The 17,590-nt window shown below is 35.1% G+C and overlaps 1 protein-coding gene across 2 annotated transcripts in view; it reads right to left on the minus strand.

Moving 5' to 3' along the window:
- FAT4 (FAT atypical cadherin 4) overlaps positions 1-17,590 on the minus strand; it is a 180,332-nt gene that overhangs the window by 30,868 nt on the left and 131,874 nt on the right. For both annotated transcript variants that reach the window (XM_059168924.1, XM_059168929.1), the window contains 2 exons: positions 16,680-16,930; positions 10,087-14,436 (listed from right to left, as the gene is read on the minus strand). In XM_059168924.1, the coding sequence (XP_059024907.1) occupies positions 10,087-14,436; positions 16,680-16,930 (4,601 nt within the window). The remainder of the gene's footprint in view (positions 1-10,086; positions 14,437-16,679; positions 16,931-17,590) is intronic.

Consider the following 17,590-nt stretch of genomic DNA (forward strand, 5'->3'; position numbering starts at 1 on the left):
AAATAATTTACATAATTTACATGAAATAGTTAGGAAATTTACATCTTGGAAAGAAGTACTATTTTCAGGAAAATCACAAATGGTGAACATATTTAAATGTTTTCACTGAATTTATTTTCTCTTGTCAATGTTACTTCCCTTTTCAATTCTATAATGAGATTTGAAATTTTACAGTAAAATTCTCACTGTAGAGATTTCCTCAACTCGGATTTTTTGAAGGTAAGCAAAGGCTTCATTTAGCCTGTCAAACTAAAATACTTTCACTTTCAAGAAATATCACTTCACTGACACATATCTGTTATAAAACAGAGTAAGAAATCAGAAAACACATCATGTATTTCCAATTCTTAATATTTATTCTTGGCTACAGGTTACGTATACCTTGTCTTTTTCCTAAAACATTAACATTAATACCTAACCAGCATATTTTTCAGTTTATAAAATATCCTCATAGGTCATCTCAAGTTGAGTCAACTAATATTAACTGAGTGCCTATTACTGGCCAGGAAGGCTAGAAGATAGGGTATGGCAGTCAACACACACACACACACACACACACACACACACACCAGGTAAGTGTTAGAACATTGCATTTCCATTCCGGTGGGCGAGATTAATCCAAGCAACAGAAAACATTTACATTTCATAGATGAAGAAAAGTCTTTTGAAGGCTAATATTTTTCCAAAGAAATTATAAAATTATGGCACAGGCCAGTGTAGGTCTGCTCCCATATCCAGGCTTTGCAAAGCTGTAACTGAATAGCCAACCTCTAGGTAGGCCAATGTAGAGTAAATGGCCAGTCCTATTTGTTTCCGCGGTGGTGGTGGTGGTAATTTTTTAATGTAAATCTAAATGTGTTCTAATGCCACTTTTCTATAAATTTTAGATTATTTCAATAATTTATTTGTTAGAATACTTTCTAGTTTTCCAAATCCCAGAAACAATGAGACATTATAGAGTTCTTTGTTTATTTCTATTAATTGATATGGGGGTTAATTGTTTAATTAAATAGTTTGTTTCTGTAAAGCTATTTTCTATTTCTTAGCATGATTGCACTAATGCTTTTATTAAATATCTTATGAAAACATGTAAGTTTTATGTGCACAACTAGACTTAATATTGAGCATAGATAATCCATTTCATCATGATTACTATGCTTAAAATATAGTCAAAGTTTTGTTTAATTCAGTTCTGTTTTTGTGGCTTGATTATGTAGCCACAGTTGTTCTAGTTTAAAATTATAAGCATGAGTCAGACCCCATGACACTGTTAACTAAACATGTTTCTCTACATTACCGTGTCATAAACAACATTTTTTTCTTTATAAATAAAATTGGGAACTTCCTTACAAGGCAAAATGGTAACATATTTAGAATACCTTTCCATTCTAGGGGGAAATAACGAAAATAAACAAGTTACCAATCTAGAGGCACAGAAATTAGGTTTTAAGTATTGTAGCAATGAGTTACATTTGAGAAACAGGAAGAACAACTTTACTATAAGCCTGTACAATATCACACCAGAGAGAAGCTCTGTCATAGGACTCTCTCCTATGTTGTTTTCCAGCTCGATTTCTGACAGATCCCTCTAGAGAAATGGAGTTTTTTCATTAGTACTAGTATTGCTCAATGGAGAATAAATAAGACCTATTGGCTGTACTTTTAGTAACTTATTTGCTATCAAGAAAGTCACATCCAGTCCTTGCATTTTTTTTTCCACTATAAGAGCATTCACATGTGCTATTGGACTAAGTAATGTTTCATTTTTCTATTTTGAAAATTTCTTTTAGAATTATATTAAAAGTAGCATGTATTGAGTACAGTTGTCCTTGAACAATGCTGAGTTTTTAAAGAAGCCAACCCCAGTAGTTGAAAATCCAAATATAACTTTTGACTCCCCCAGAGTTAACTACAAATAGCCTTCTTTGACCAGAACCCTTACCAACAACATAAATAGTTGATTAACACATATTTTGTATGCTATATGTATTAAATACTGTCTTCTTACAATAAGGTAAGCTAGAGAAAATGAAATGCTATTAAGAAAATGATAAGGAAGAGAAAATACATCTGTAGCACTGTATTTATCAAAAATATACACATATAACTGGACCTGCATAGGTCAAACCTGTGTTGTTCAAGGATCAGCTGGACATAGATTAATATACTTTATAAGTGGTTAGTCTAATATTATGAAAACAAGTTAGCAGGCTGCAAAATTACAACTTTACTTTTGGAAGACTGAAACAGGGAACAGAGAGTAACCAATTCAGGGAGCACTGTCATGAAAAGTCATGCAAATATTTGGACATATATGTTCGCTAAGAAAAAAATATATGTGTATAAAATCACAAGCCTTTGATACCATAAATCTCAAATATATCTTCTTTTGAATTCTGTTGAAAAGACTGCCTTTTAAAATTTTGTTTTAAATAATAATAACAACAAAAGAACATTATGTGGAAGTTTAGTGTAATTTGTATAAATTGGTTATCATACTCTTTCAAAATTAGAATTTAACATAGGCATCTGTGTTTAATGTAAATATAGACTATAGGCTGTTTCAGTTAGTCCAAAATTAAGGATGGAAAGAAACCCAAATTAAGTAAGACTTTCTTGGATATTAAAACATAAAACTATGGAAATGGCAGAAGAAGCTACAGACTAAGAAAATGTTAGCTTGAGAATGAATTTTCGAAAATTAAAATAAATTCTCAATGGAATCTGATTCTTCCAGTATACATCAATATAAATAGACATTAGTGAGAGAAAAAAAAAATCAACCTTCCATTTTGCATTTTAATTTAAGCCAGGGCTTTATTTTCTCACTTTTCTCTAGAAGGTAGATATAAAAAATTGTAAAAAAAAAAAAAAAAATGACTCTGCTAGGAGTTAAATAAATCAATTTATTGTTGGGTTTGAGAAAATTAGTCATATTTATATGCTGGTATATAAATTATTTACCACTCAAAAATTTGGTTTCGGTATTCCATTTGATGAGTATATTTTTTTAATTAGTGAATATCAAAGAGGTTGCCATACCAGATTCAAAGACACAGTTTGAAAATCCAGTCTTGTCATTTAAGTTACTATTAAAAAGACTGTTTTATATGAAGGAAAGATGTCATAATTTTACAAAGAATTAAAGGACAGCCTTGAAATGCAAATTTCTAGGATTTGGAAAGTTCATGCTCTATTATCCTGTAAGAAGTGAGCAGCAAATTCTGTATTGTTCTCCACATATCTTTCTACTTAAAGTCTCATGTTAATGGCATAATGTTTATCAGAGAATGCAGCAGTTTGAATTACTCGAACATGCTTCTACTACAAAAAAATCTGATCTGTTGGTGCACCATAAAGGCAAAATTAGGTCATTAACTTAATACTGTAAGTCAATTAACAATCTTTGTCAGAGTCTTGAGGCTTGCAAGTATACTGATAGGGCTTGCACAACGAAATGCAACCGTATGTTTGGAACACAAAAAGCCATGTTCTATTAAGATATGTTATAATAGCAGCTGTTTACAAGAATAAACTGGTTTCATTGCTCTGATATTCATCAATTAATGTGTTGATATAAATTTTTTATCATAGATGGAAGGAAGTGTGCTTCGAGAAGTATAAGCTCTTAGAACTTGGAGAATGGGAACTACTGAAAAAGAAAATGAACGGATCACGGGAGGCCAGGGTATCCACAGACTTTCGAAGGTTATAGTTTAAATTTACAAAAGAAATTTAGCATATTATCTTCATGTTTGGGGCAGAAGGTATGCTGAGTTCATAAACTGAATCTGTTGTGATCACCAGTGGTCTTTGCAGCAAGGCTGTACATTTGAATTCTGTTCATTCCAAGAGAGCATTTTAATGCTGATTATGTAAAGCAGAGCTAAATTTATTCTCACCTGTTAAATTTGAACACCTATGAGAATACAATGATTTCTTAGATTATATTACATATAATTCTTAGAATATATTACATATACTGGATCACAACAATGACTATTTTTGGATCTATTGTATTTATACATAGAAGGGAGACTGAAACTATCAAAGTTCAATTTATATCTAAGTTGATTATATTATTAATGAATATGATTTCCTAACATATATGTTATTTATTCTAAATATTTATGCTTACAAACTTTTTTATTATTTTAGTAGAAAGTAGTTTCTTCACACTGCTTATGTTTCCTATTATTGTGCAAAGAACTATGAAGATAGCTCATCTAAAGATCCTAATCGAATAGTATTATGTTTTTTACAGCAAAAGAAAGCAAATATCATGTTTAAGAGGAGATAGTAAGAAAAACAAAAGGGAAAAAAAACTGTTTTACTTTTGTATTTTAAAACATGTACAAATACAATTTCAATGATACTACAGATGATGATGTATAATGACATACAATCCATCATAAGCTTACAAATATGTTTGTTTTCTGCAGAAAAAAAAGAATTTAAGCTCATGGAAGCCTCTTATTAATACTTTCATAAATTGAAAATTATATTTTAAAGAAAAGCAATGCATATAAGAAATGAGCCACTCTTTTGTATTTCACAGAAAATTTCGTTTCCCATCTATTCACTAGATTTTGTTTATATTCTATGATGTTCTGATCACATGATCACGGACAACATTCACATACAACTTGTGATTTTAAAAGAATGACTCAGTTACGACTCCCATCTTCACAAAAGCAAATGCTTGCCAAGTTTCTCAGTAAAATTACTATGCACACCCTGTATATAACTTTATATGTCTGGAAAAAAATTCTTATTTATACTGTCAAATGTCATAAAAGTGATGAATGGACAAATATCATCCTCCCCTGAAATATCAGGTCTTACTTGAGACCATAGGAAAACTTCTCCATATGGTAATAAACACTGGCATTACTCCAAAAGACACACCTAAAATGCATCCAGATGTGTGAAAGTGGATGGGAAAGGTTAAAGGAGCTATGAACTAACTCTGTTAGGAGAGACCCAGATTTGAAAATAAGCTCTATCTACATGCCGCATTTTACAGCACCATCTATTCCTCTGAATGACTTAATGCAGGATTGTGCTACAAGCAGTGGATACCTGGAGCAGGAAGACAAATGATAATTGGTTACTGACTACAATCGTGCTTTCTAATTAGTGTTCTATTAAGTTCAAGAAATGTCATTTGTATTGGAAAAGAAATACTGGATTTGTAGTTATTAAGTTGCTAATTTTCTCCAGAATTCCCTGAACTTCTGAGGCATGAATAATATGAAAGATATTTTCTTTTGATTTACTAAGGTATGTTGACAATAATGTAATTTCTGGTATTATTAAACCTTGTGAAAATCTTGAAAGTAATTTTTCATATGCTCTATACTATATTAAATCAATTCATTCTTTCTAACATGCTGTATTACAGTGAATCAAAGCTCCATTTATGATACAAAAATAAATTATAGAACAGTTTTTTAATAATGAAACATAAAGTGATTGTTACTGAATGTGAAGTGTCAGTATTTTTTTTTTCCAATTTCCTTTTGGTTATTTTTCCAGTAACTAAGAAGAAGAGATCAGAAACACAAGTTATACAAACAAAATTCGTCCTTTCTAAATCACTCACTCATTTAAAAAACTCCTTATTTCACATGTATTATGTGATCCTATGGTTACCAACTTAAAATAAAATTTAAAAAATGTATATGATAAATTCATATTTCAGGAATATACTGGTGGCAATGTGGTAATAACTATATCCCTTCATATCTTTTTATTGTAGTTCTGTAATATTCATTTTTGTACTTATGCTCTTACAGGATGTTCACACTAAAATCTCTGTTCTCCTAACAATCACTCCCTGCAGGATTCTTAGGATAAAATTTTTGGTTTTCATCAGTGCATAAGCCACTCACTCTTCCAATCTTTCGAGCAGTTTCTAACTTTATGTGACACACACAGTGGTGGTAGTGGTGGTTGTGTGTTTGTGTTATGGGGTAATATCTAAGGATTATTTAAAACATAAAGTTAAGAAAATCTCACAGTTCCAGTTTGTAATGCTACAGACTTTAAATATCCTTGAAAAAGTACAGGTAAAAGTTCAAAAAGATAAATAGAACATAGGTGATTGGAAATAGTTCTGATGTCCAAAACACATTTCAGTATATATAGGGCTTGGGTAAAGCTTTACTAAAGCATTAGCACTTAATTAGCATTAATAAAAGTAAACTTAACTAGACTGAATATTTTAAAAAGTTCATTCTATGAGGTACATGTATGCTTAAGTAAGAGTTTTGTTTTATGGTTCATTAGCTCTGATTAGCCACTTTAATATGTCTTGATGCATTTACTCCATCTTCCTGAGTGAGGTTAGCTGGTAAAGACCACCTGGAAGGACTAACTCAAAATGATTCTTCAGGGATTACCTTTACAAAGAACATTAAACAGATAAAGACATTCGAACAATACATTCAGTATGGATTAAGATTTTGTCACTATGTTTTTTGTTATATTGTTTCCTATAAAACAAAATGAAGAAATAAAACTATCAGACTTGAATTATCTGCTAGTTTTACTGGATGGACTATGCACATAGAATTTAAAACTATGAATTGCATGAATTCAAAAAATAGATTTGTATTAATCATTCAACTTTGTTTGTTTACATCATTCTTGATCAGCTGTGCGAATGAAGACTAAAATGAGCTCTGAAGAGGGGCAGTATGTAAAATTACCATAGTAATTTCAACTTAATTTTGTAACTTCCAGTAACTTTCCTAACAGAAAGAGGTTACAATCTATGATCTTTGTTTGGCAGCTCTGACTCTAGAGTCACAGAATGTAAGCTGAATTTTCTACATTCTTTCTATGCCAGATATTATCTCTTGATGCTCAGCATCATTCTTATCCTGTATTGCACAACCTGGAAGTGACAAAACTATCTTTTCCAGGAGGGCTCAGGCTTAGATTCTGCCAGGGGGTGAGAGCTGAATGACATTTGAAGAGTGAAGACAAAGCAGGGACTGTTCTGGAACTCGCTCATTGCGGGACTGCAGGTAGACAAGATGATTGGCAGTGGTTTCTTGATATACCTACAGTGTTCTTATTGCTGAGGTTATTGGTGAACTTTCCCAAACTTCATTCTTAGTCAGTTTAAAGATTTTGCAAGCTATTTCTTAGCATTAAGTACCTTCTTACCTGGAAGTCTGGAAGTAATTTCAGTTCTTGACTAATCTCATACCAATATACTATCTCATATGCTTTTTGTGCATATCCAGTAGGATAGTGGACAAAAGTTCTTAAAAGATATCATGGGCTTGCCAGAATACTCCATATCAAATATAAATGTGTGAGGAAGAATCACATACATATAAAAAGAGGCTCTAGAGCCAAGCTCACAGTGAAAACCTATTTAGACCACTTTCTGTGCCATACTGGAGGCAGGTTATTTAATCTCTTTTAACCCATCAGAGACACAATATTTTGTGCCTTAATAATAATAATACAGTTTCATTGAATTTTGAGAAGAACTAAATGAATTACTAAATGAATAATAGTGTCTATGATGTAAAGAACTTTAATCAGGGCTTTAAATAGCAACTTCATAAATGTTATGTATATTTCATAAGGAAAAGAGGGGAATTCCTAAAAGTTTCAATTACTACATTTAGAAAAGTACGCAATGTACATTTAAATGTAAAAAATCAAAGAAAGTAACAAACTAGAAGGATGTTATGTTGAAGAATTTGTTCTATGCCCAATCGCAAAGCAATATCTATGCTGAAATCAGCATATGGGACCTTTGCTCACACATTGGTAGCTCCCCTATTTTCTATCTACTACCAAATGCCTTCACACATTTTTCACTCTAGGACTAAGTATAAACTCATTTTAAATCTATGTGTGAATGAGTGTATTGTACTAAAATGGACAAAGAGATAATCTTTATTGCTGAATTCTCAAGAATTTGGGGGGTTGGAGCGGGAAAGACTAAGGATAATTTTCTAGAAATTCTGAACTGATTACATGGATCTAGCCCTATTGTTCAGGATGCGAAGAATACAGCTAGGGTAAGATTCATACCTTGTACCAATGAGGTTTCTTGTCTTTGTAGAAACTCTGTGCTACACCTATATTATTACCACTACTTAGCATGACTACTAATACTACTAAATTTCATTGCAGCTTATTGAATGCTGGACACTCTGGTAGGTGTTTTACAAGCATTATCTTATTTTATTACAACAAACTTAAAAAGATAAGTACGATTATTTTCATTTTGCAGATGGGGAAATTGAAGGTTAGCAAGGTTAAATGACTTCCCAAAAGCTATAGCTAAATCAAATAGTATAAAATCCTTTTATTCTTTTCATTACATGTTATTAATGCTCCTCTTCCTCACTTATATTTCAAGGATATTATTTTATTAGTAGGCAAAACTTGTATGTTCTGCTTTGACTTATTCAAACTTGCTTTATGTCACCATCAAGCAATTTGATTTTTCAAATATGAAACCATAAGTATATACATGATGGGCACCTTTTTAAAAATATAATGGGGCACCTGGGTGTCTCAGGAAGTTAAGTGTCCAAGTCTTGGTTTCAGCTCAGGTCATGATCTCACGGGTCATCTGACTGAGCTCTGGTTGGGCCCCAAGCTCAGTTGGGAGTCGGCTTGAAGATTCTCTCCTTGTGCCTCTCCCCACACCATGTAGGCATGCTCTCTCTCTCAAATACATAAAGAAATCTTTAAAAAATAAAATAGCTAAATATATATTCTTTAAAAAAAAAAGATTTCATTTATTTGTCAGAAAGAGAGATACCATGCAGGGGAGCAGGAGGCAGAGGGTGAAGCAGGCACCCTTCTGAGCAAGGAGTCCAATGCAGAACTTGATCCCAGCACCCTGGAATCATGACTTGACCCCAAGGCAGACACTTAACCGACCGAGCCACCGAGGCATGCTGCCAAATGTATTTTCTTATAAAAACTTCTTTTTGAAGTATTATTCTGTGAACTATTTGCCAAATTAAAAAAAAAAATACATCCTAGTTTTACCTATCTCACTGGTATTTTAAATTGTGTTTGTAAAGACTGCAGAACAATCTAATCTAATATATATGGCCCAATACTATAGAGCACGCAAATTACAGAAGAAACTTTCTCTCTCCTCAAGCTTATTAACAGCATAATATTTATACACATTTGAAGGTGTACCAACAACTGATCAGGTAACAAATAGATTTTGGATAGAAAGATAGATAGATAGATAGATGATAGGTAAATAGGTAGATAGATGATAGATGTAGAAACCAATAGAGATATTTGTAATTTTCACACCATATCTTATTAAGATGCCAAAGACTAGTGAAAGGTATTTGCTGTCCTATATTTTATTATGCTTCGAAAATGCCAAGGTTAATTATGCTTCAGTTTTGTTGCGGCTTACCAAAGAAGTCGGCTATTATTATGCTTTTTACCTGAGAGTAGAAATAACAAGGCGTTTTAATTTTAATCTTGAAACACTGCTTTTCCTCTGTTGTGACAGTGTGGATCATATTTCAGTAATAATGATGACAATGATCTTAAAAGATCATAAAAGTGGTGATGATAGAAGAATCAAACAGCACTAATTGTTAACAGTTAATTAGGACATAAAATAGTCTGGGTCTTAGGCTTTAAACATAGTATGTACTTTAAACTTTGGAACACTCCCATTTGAAGGTATTATACCCTTTTTGCTCTTGTACAAGACACTTACCAGATTGACGAAGAGCTCAAACTCTGGAAATAACTGTGTAGGCTTATTACCTGACGCTGTGGCAAATCTGGGTTGCCTCAGAAAACTGACTTACCTGCCCTCTGCTTCAGCTTCTTTTCTGTAAAAACTGGAAAATAATTATCCTAATCTCATAGGTTTCTGGTAAGAAGTAAATAAAATAAATACAGATAAAGGGCCTACAACAGCATCGGCCAGTACTGAGTGTTTGAAACATGAGCTACGATTATGCCCGTTGTTAGAAAAAATCATTAAAAAATGACAAAATCCACTGGTTTCTAATATACTTGACACAGCTAAAGTCTTAGGGAAAGAGCCAAACACCATCATACCTGTGTATCCAGTTTTGCAAACACAGCTGAAGCTTCCTGGAACATTTTGGCAGACAGCACCATTCTTGCATGGACCGGACAGGCACTCGTTGATATCTCTCTCACAGGCCCTGCCAGTGAAGCCATCTGGGCAGCTGCAGGAAAATCCTCCTACTAAATTGTGACAGGTCCCACCATTGTGGCAAGGTGATGGAAGGCATTCGTCTATATCTATTTCACACCAGCTACCAGCGTAACCTGGCAGACACTTGCATAAGAAAGGCTGCAGAGGTTCATTTGCCACAATGATGACAGGAAGACTCTCATGGCTCTTTAATACAGAGCTCACAGCCAGTCTTCTTATACAGCTCCCTCCGTTCTGGCATGGGCCATGAATACATGAGTCATGGTCCACAGATTCTACCTTTACTCCACTCTGCCGGAGAAGGATCTCTTTGATGCTTTCAAAGAAGGTGGCTACACCACTGGGATTCACATACTGATTATTGTTCCGCTTCACGGCTGCTAAAAGAAACGTTTTATTGTTCTCCTCATATGCACCATAAAGTTGCACAGCAGTCCCTAGGCCTGTCAGTTGGGAGCCAGCAATGCGTAGAAAATGAAGGTAGTGGTTAGTCAGGAAGTCCTTTACTGTTGGAACACTGAGACGCAGTAGGATGCTGTTATCCACTGTAGAGTTAGAAAATCCAGCAAAGAAAACTCGGATATCGCTCGTGACTGTGCTGTGAACTCCATCATTGCTAAGGACAGTGAGATCAAATGTGCCATCTGTTGACCTCGGCTGTGAATTTAGATCACAAGTACCTCTTGGAATACTGAACAGGCTTGTAACTCCCGAAGTCAGGGAGCAGTGGAAGGTGTCTAGCACATCCGGATCCTGTGGCTTCACAGAACCCAAAATCCCACCAGGAAACAAATTGCCATAATAATTAACAAATATCTCCACGGTCCGAGACTGGGAAGGATTATCATTTTGGTCTATAACGGTGATATGCACAGTTGCTGTGGAAGACATTTGGGGAATACCAGAATCCCTGGTAATCACAGACAGATAGAAGTCTGCAATCTGTTCTCTGTCAATCTCTCTGGTTGTGCTCAGAATTCCAGCAGTGTTGAGACTAAAATAATTGGTAGCAGGACCTGTGCTCAGCAAGTAATAGGTAAAGGGACCTTGATTGGGAGGGAGATCGGGGTCAGTGGACTGAAGGGTCATCACCAGAGTTCCCGGCCGTTTGTTTTCCATAACTTCACCTTCGCTGATGGTCAACATAGGTCCATTATCATTTATATCTTCGAGGGTAACTAGCAGGGAAGCACTTCCTGTAGCTGAAGGGGTCCCTGAATCAACAGCCAAAACCGTGAGATTATAGATAGGTAGGGTTTCTCTATCTAATTCCGCAGTAACAGTGATCTGTCCTGTCTGTGGATTAATGGAAAAGGCACCGTTTTCATTCCCTGATCCAATGAAGTAAGAGAACCTGCTCCAGCTGGGGACAGAGTCTGAGTCAAAGGCACTGACAAATGTCACATGAGTCCCGGTGGGGACTCCTTCACTGATCTGAACACTGTAGATATTTAAACTAAAAATGGGTGGGTCATTGGCATCAAGCACAGTGATGTTTACAGTGACCTCATCGATATCTGCACCCCTGATGCTACCAAAATTCTTGGCCAACACCTTCAAAGATACCCTTTCTTCTCTTTCCCTATCCAGAAGTCCAGAAACATAAATCTGTCCAGTCTTCTTATTGATCTGGAAACCCTTCTTTCGGCTGTTACCAAAAATCAAATAGTGTACCTCCCCATCAGTGCCCAAATCACGGTCACTGGCAAACACTTCTCCAACAATAGTGCCTTTAGGAGCTGCTTCTGAGATTTCAAAATAGTAAAGTTTGGAAACAAAGCGAGGCACATATTCATTCGTCCCTTTTAATTGTATATTAACAGTGGCAAAACTGCACCTTTCCTCATCAGGGACATTGAAGGCTTTCACAGTAAGATGGTAGCTCTGTTTGGTTTCAAAATCCAAGAAGCCTTGAGTGGTAATGACTCCTGTGTTAGGATCAATGACAAACAGGTCACTGTCAGATGACTGTACAGCATACGCAATCACTGCGTTGGTTCCAGAGTCAGCATCTGTTGCATTTAAGTGGATGACTGTTGTTCCACTTGGGGCATTTTCCAAAACAGTAGGGAAGTATTCATCAGGAAAGAATACTGGAGAATTGTCGTTCACATCTATCACATTTACAGTCACACTGCAGTAACCAGTTCTTGCAACCCATCCTCCATCTGTTGCGCTAACCGTCATTTCATGTTTCTGGCATAACTCATAATCAAGAGCTTTGGCTAGTGTTAATACACCTGTGGAGGAATTGATGGCAAAAATGCCTTCTTCATTTCCTGAAGAAATACTGTACCTAATCAAGCCATTCATGGCTGCGTCTCTGTCTCTTGCAGAAACAGTTCTGACTACGGCCCCGATACTGTGGCTTTCTGGGATGGTTGCACTCATGTGACTTTGAGAGAATTCAGGTGTATGATAGTTTTCCTCGGTGACAATTATTTGAACAGTAGCTTGGGATGAAAGTGGAGGGTTTCCTTTATCTCTTGCAGTGACAGTGATCAGAAAGTTTTGATTCAAGTCAGAAATGAGCGAAGATGCCACCGAAATCCACCCTGTACTATTGTCCAACTTAAATTTTCCAAACTGATTTCCACTAGAAATCAAATATTCCACCTCAGAATTCACACCAAAATCTCTGTCATCTATGGCAGTAACTTTGATTAACTTAGTACCAACTTTAACAGTTTTGGTGACCGGAGTGAAATATTTAGGTTTAAGAAATTGTGGTGCATTGTCATTACTGTCCACTGTGTTGATGGTAACTGTTGTCTCACTAAGTAATGAGGGATTACCTCGATCTGAAGATGTCACTATAAAACTATGTCTGTTGATGTTCACATTACTGAAGCCACTAACGTTCTGGTATTTTAAGACCTGTTTATTGAAAATCTCTCCAGTGGTGGCATTAATCCTAAAGTACTCTGACTGAGATTTTATAAAATAAAACACTTGTCCATTTGATCCCTCATCAGGATCTGTTGCAGATACCTGAGTCACTTTGGAGCCAATTTCAGGAAGTTCAGGGCAATCTAAGTAGTAAGAGGGTTTGCTAAATCTTGGAGCATTGTCATTGATGTCCGTCACAAATATTGTCACATCTGTACTTACGGTCCACCCAGAATCGTGTGCAGAAACTCGGATTCTGTAACGGTCCGTATCTTCTCTATTTAAAGGTCTACTTATTACAATATCTCCTGTGCTGGGATTAATTGTAAATGGAAGACTTGTGTCTGTTATAGAATATCTACTGATTGCATTCATACCAATGTCTTCATCAGAAGTTGTGACTCGTGTAACTGTGTATCCTAACGGGGAATTTTCAGGAATATAGGCACTGAATATCTGAGAAAACCTAGGGGCATTATCATTTTCATCCAAGATGTTAATAATGACTTTTACTGAGGTACTCTGAGAAGGGGAGCCTTTGTCTGAAGACTTTATGGTAAGCACATACTGTGATATTTTTTCCCTGTCTAATGGCCGAATGCTTCTAATTTCACCAGTGGCATGGTTAATAGCGAAACTGTGTTCTTTGTTACCACTAACAATTTCATAATCTAACTGTCCATTGGGTCCACTGTCCTTATCCGTTGCTGAAACAGTAAGTATTTTGCGAGGAGAAAGATTTTCCAATATTTCAGATACAAATGGATCTTCCTTAAAAACCGGGGAATTATCATTGACATCTAAGACTGTTAAGTCAAGTTTCTCATAAGAGGATAAAGGAGGGAAGCCTCCATCCCTGGCTTCTATCCATATGACATATTTTTGTATCTTTTCAAAATCCAGAGGTTGACTAATGGATACCTGCCCTGTTAATTGATCGATTTGGAATGTATTGCCAAGGTTTCCACTTGCAATATAATAGGACAAAGGTTCTCCTCTCAAGGAGGACCCCGTAAGGGTGGTGACAAGAGTGCCGACTGGCTGGTTTTCAGGAAACATGAAAGTCTGTTCTTTGGCTCTGACTTTAGGGAAATCTGCCTTGTTCACAAATCTAACAGTCACTGTTGTAGAATCTGTCTTTGGAAATGAGCCACTGTCTTTTACATGTACAGAAAATGTCACTTCTGAAGCCCCATTTAGTGGTCCAGCTGCCATAATGGCTCCTCTCAGTGGGTCAATGTGAAATTTTTCAGAGTTTCTACCCGAAAGAGAATAATGCAGTTCAGAATTGGGTCCAATATCAGCATCTGTGACTGTAACTGCAAAGACGAAGGAACCTATGAAAAGAGGAAGTGTGCAGTTACAATCACACGAAACCCAAATAAAACATTTGCTAGTAGATTAATGTATACAAAATATTATATTGCTCCCTAATATCACTTTACTTTCTCATGATTACTGGGGGAGAACAGTAACTCCTATATTATCTCTGAAGTTCCCAAGTCAAATCTATTTAATGGTAGTCTTCAGGGACTGACCTGCCATTTTCTAACTAAAACCCATATGGTCTACTGGATTTAATATTTTTCAGTATGCCTTTGAGAGAAGCACAGGGAAGAGCAATGCCTAATCATTCAGAATTATAGTTCCTAGGAGGAAAATCTGTATATAACACAACTTCCAACAAACATGATACTAGAGGAGTCTATTAAAAGCTCTGTTTCTACCCAATGAGAAAAGATAATGGCTCTGTTATGTCTTAAAACATCTTTGAATTGTCGTATAGGTAATCACATCAAGAAAATTTTTAAGTTGTTTTAGAAAATTATTTTGATTCTTTATATCCACTGTTTTGTAGTAGCATTCTTTTATCTGTGAGTTATTATCACATGGAGATTATATATATATATATATATATATATCCAGAAATCAATTAGAACAATTATAAAGTAGTATGAAATAAGAACTGAGGAAGAATGGACTCAATTTGGATTCCAAAAGTTAGTGCTTGGGACGAATGCCAAAAGAACAGATTGTAACAGGAGGATTATAACAGGAATATGCAGAAAAACTGCCATAAGGATATGTTTTTGATATACTCATTCAGAAACCTTTTCCAAACCTGCACTCATAACCCTACAGTAAAGTTTGTGACAAAAGTGAAAAGACTTTTAATAAGGTTAGTGATTCTGATTAATTATAATAAGTCTAATGAGGAAAAGATGCTTCAGCATTACATACACAGTCTTTATAGGGGATGTTACATTGCATCACCACACATTAGATGTAATTAGAATCATGCCTGCCAGCATCATTTCAGCTAAAGTCCTTCATCAAGCATATATGACTTTGATACTGACATTTCCATTTGATAAAAAATTGGCACAAAAATTTATGCATTTCATACTTTGAATTGATATCAATTTGACATTCTCAAGTGAATATAAGATCAAAGATCAATGAGAGGAGAAATCCTGGATCCATTTATTTTTCCTTCTAATTAAAAATATTTTAAAGCAAGGCAGATCAAATTAATTTTGACCTATATTTGTATATTTTCCTGTTTGGAAATGCATCTCAAATATTACAAATGGCAGATTATTTGTGCAGTTCTTAAGAAAGCCTGCCATTATTTATAAACAAGCTAATAAAACCAAACTGAATTTTAATGAAGAAAAAGAAATGCATATTGTCATATGAAAGTGCTCATTAATGTCTTCATAAACTTACTAACATAAAACCTTCATCCACCAAAACTGCAATAAAATATTAATAAGAATAATTCATTAGAAGTATTCACTTATTAAATATTTTTGAAAACCTATCTATGAAAGATTGAAGTAAAATATTTCTTTTCTTTTTTTTTTAAGATTTTATTTATTTATTTGACAGACAGAGATCACAGTAGGCAGAGAGGCAGGCAGAGAGAAAGAGGGAGAAGTAGGCTCCCTGCTGAGCAGAGAGCCTGATGTGGAGCTCAATCCGAGGACCCTGGAATCATGACCTGAGCTGAAGGCAGAGGCTTTAACCCACTGAGCCACCCAGGCACCCCAAATATTTATTTTCTATAACAAATAGATATCAACATCAGTCACAGTGACGAGCACACTGGTGATGAATGCTTATTACTTCCCAGATGTTTCAAGTGCTAGGATATGGGAGAAAGAAAGAAAGAAAGAAAGAAAGAAAGAAAGAAAGAAAGAAAAACAAAATGAAACAAAACAATGTCCCTTCTTTCAGGGAATTTACAAACAAATAATATCTCAGGGCAGAACTCTTCTTGATACAAAGTGGCTATTTTAGTCATCTGAAAATATTCAAGTAATATTAAAAAATAAGTACCAGGAAAGATGTAGCAATTATAAAATATTTAAACACAACTGGCATAGGATAAAAGAATTAATTTGAGATTCAATGTTCCTTCAGTTTCATTAGTTGAAACGAGCTGGATTTTAGAGGATTTCCAAACCTAGGCTATATCAGAAATATTCATGTAAAAGTAACAGAAATACATTTATAGAAAATGCCCAATGTATATAATTTGCATTAATCCATGAGACCTCAGAGTTGGCTTCATTACCTGCAGGAGTAGGAGACGGGATGTGTGTAACATATGGATGATGCTGAAATCTTGGCGGATTGTCATTGACATCAGTCACAGTGACGAGCACACTGGTAGAACTGGAAAGAGCTTCTGGGGATCCAGCATCACTGGAAATCACAACTAAAGTATAATTCTCTTTTGTTTCCCTGTCTAGCAATGCACTTGTGATGATTTGTCCCGTGGATGGGTTGATGGTGAACTGAGAGTTTCCACCAGTGATCCTATAACTAAAGAGAGCAGAGATGGGTGGATTTTTTCTGGTTATTATGTTGTAGCATCTATTCACTAAAATTTAAAAACTGAGACAGAAATGTAAAAAAATAATCACTAGATGTATGATCACACAGCAGTTAAAAAATATGGCTGGAAGATAAATATTTCAAATTTTATGTGAACATCTAATTGACAATCTTTACTGTGAAATGTCTAGTGAGCTCAAGCAGGTCCTCACAAGTTCTATAAATTTCTTGGATCATGCAAGGCCCCAAAATATACCCAGAAGACTATTGTGTTATAAATAAGTGAACCTGAAAGCATAAACCAGGGCCTTGCTCTAATATTGTGGTTAGTGGCCAGGATCACAAACGAACATCTGTTAAATGAATCTAAAAGTTATTTTTCTGCTGTGTACCATAATAAACCAGAGATCAGTTGAAGATCTTATTTTAAAGACAAAACACTGTATTTGACATCCATTGACTACCCAGAACAACTAAAGAACAGATTATTTATACAAAGACATTCCTACTTACTAATTCTCTCATTTGTCATTCCTCATATGGCTATGCTTTTCTTTCCTGCTGTCAGGAGAGGTATGACATTTTCATGGGTATTCTGATGCTAACCACATTGGTTAATAGGCAAGAGTTTCCACTGAGAATAGCTTC

Source organism: Mustela lutreola, chromosome 1, assembly GCF_030435805.1.
Source record: "Mustela lutreola isolate mMusLut2 chromosome 1, mMusLut2.pri, whole genome shotgun sequence".
Classification (NCBI taxonomy): domain Eukaryota; kingdom Metazoa; phylum Chordata; class Mammalia; order Carnivora; family Mustelidae; genus Mustela; species Mustela lutreola.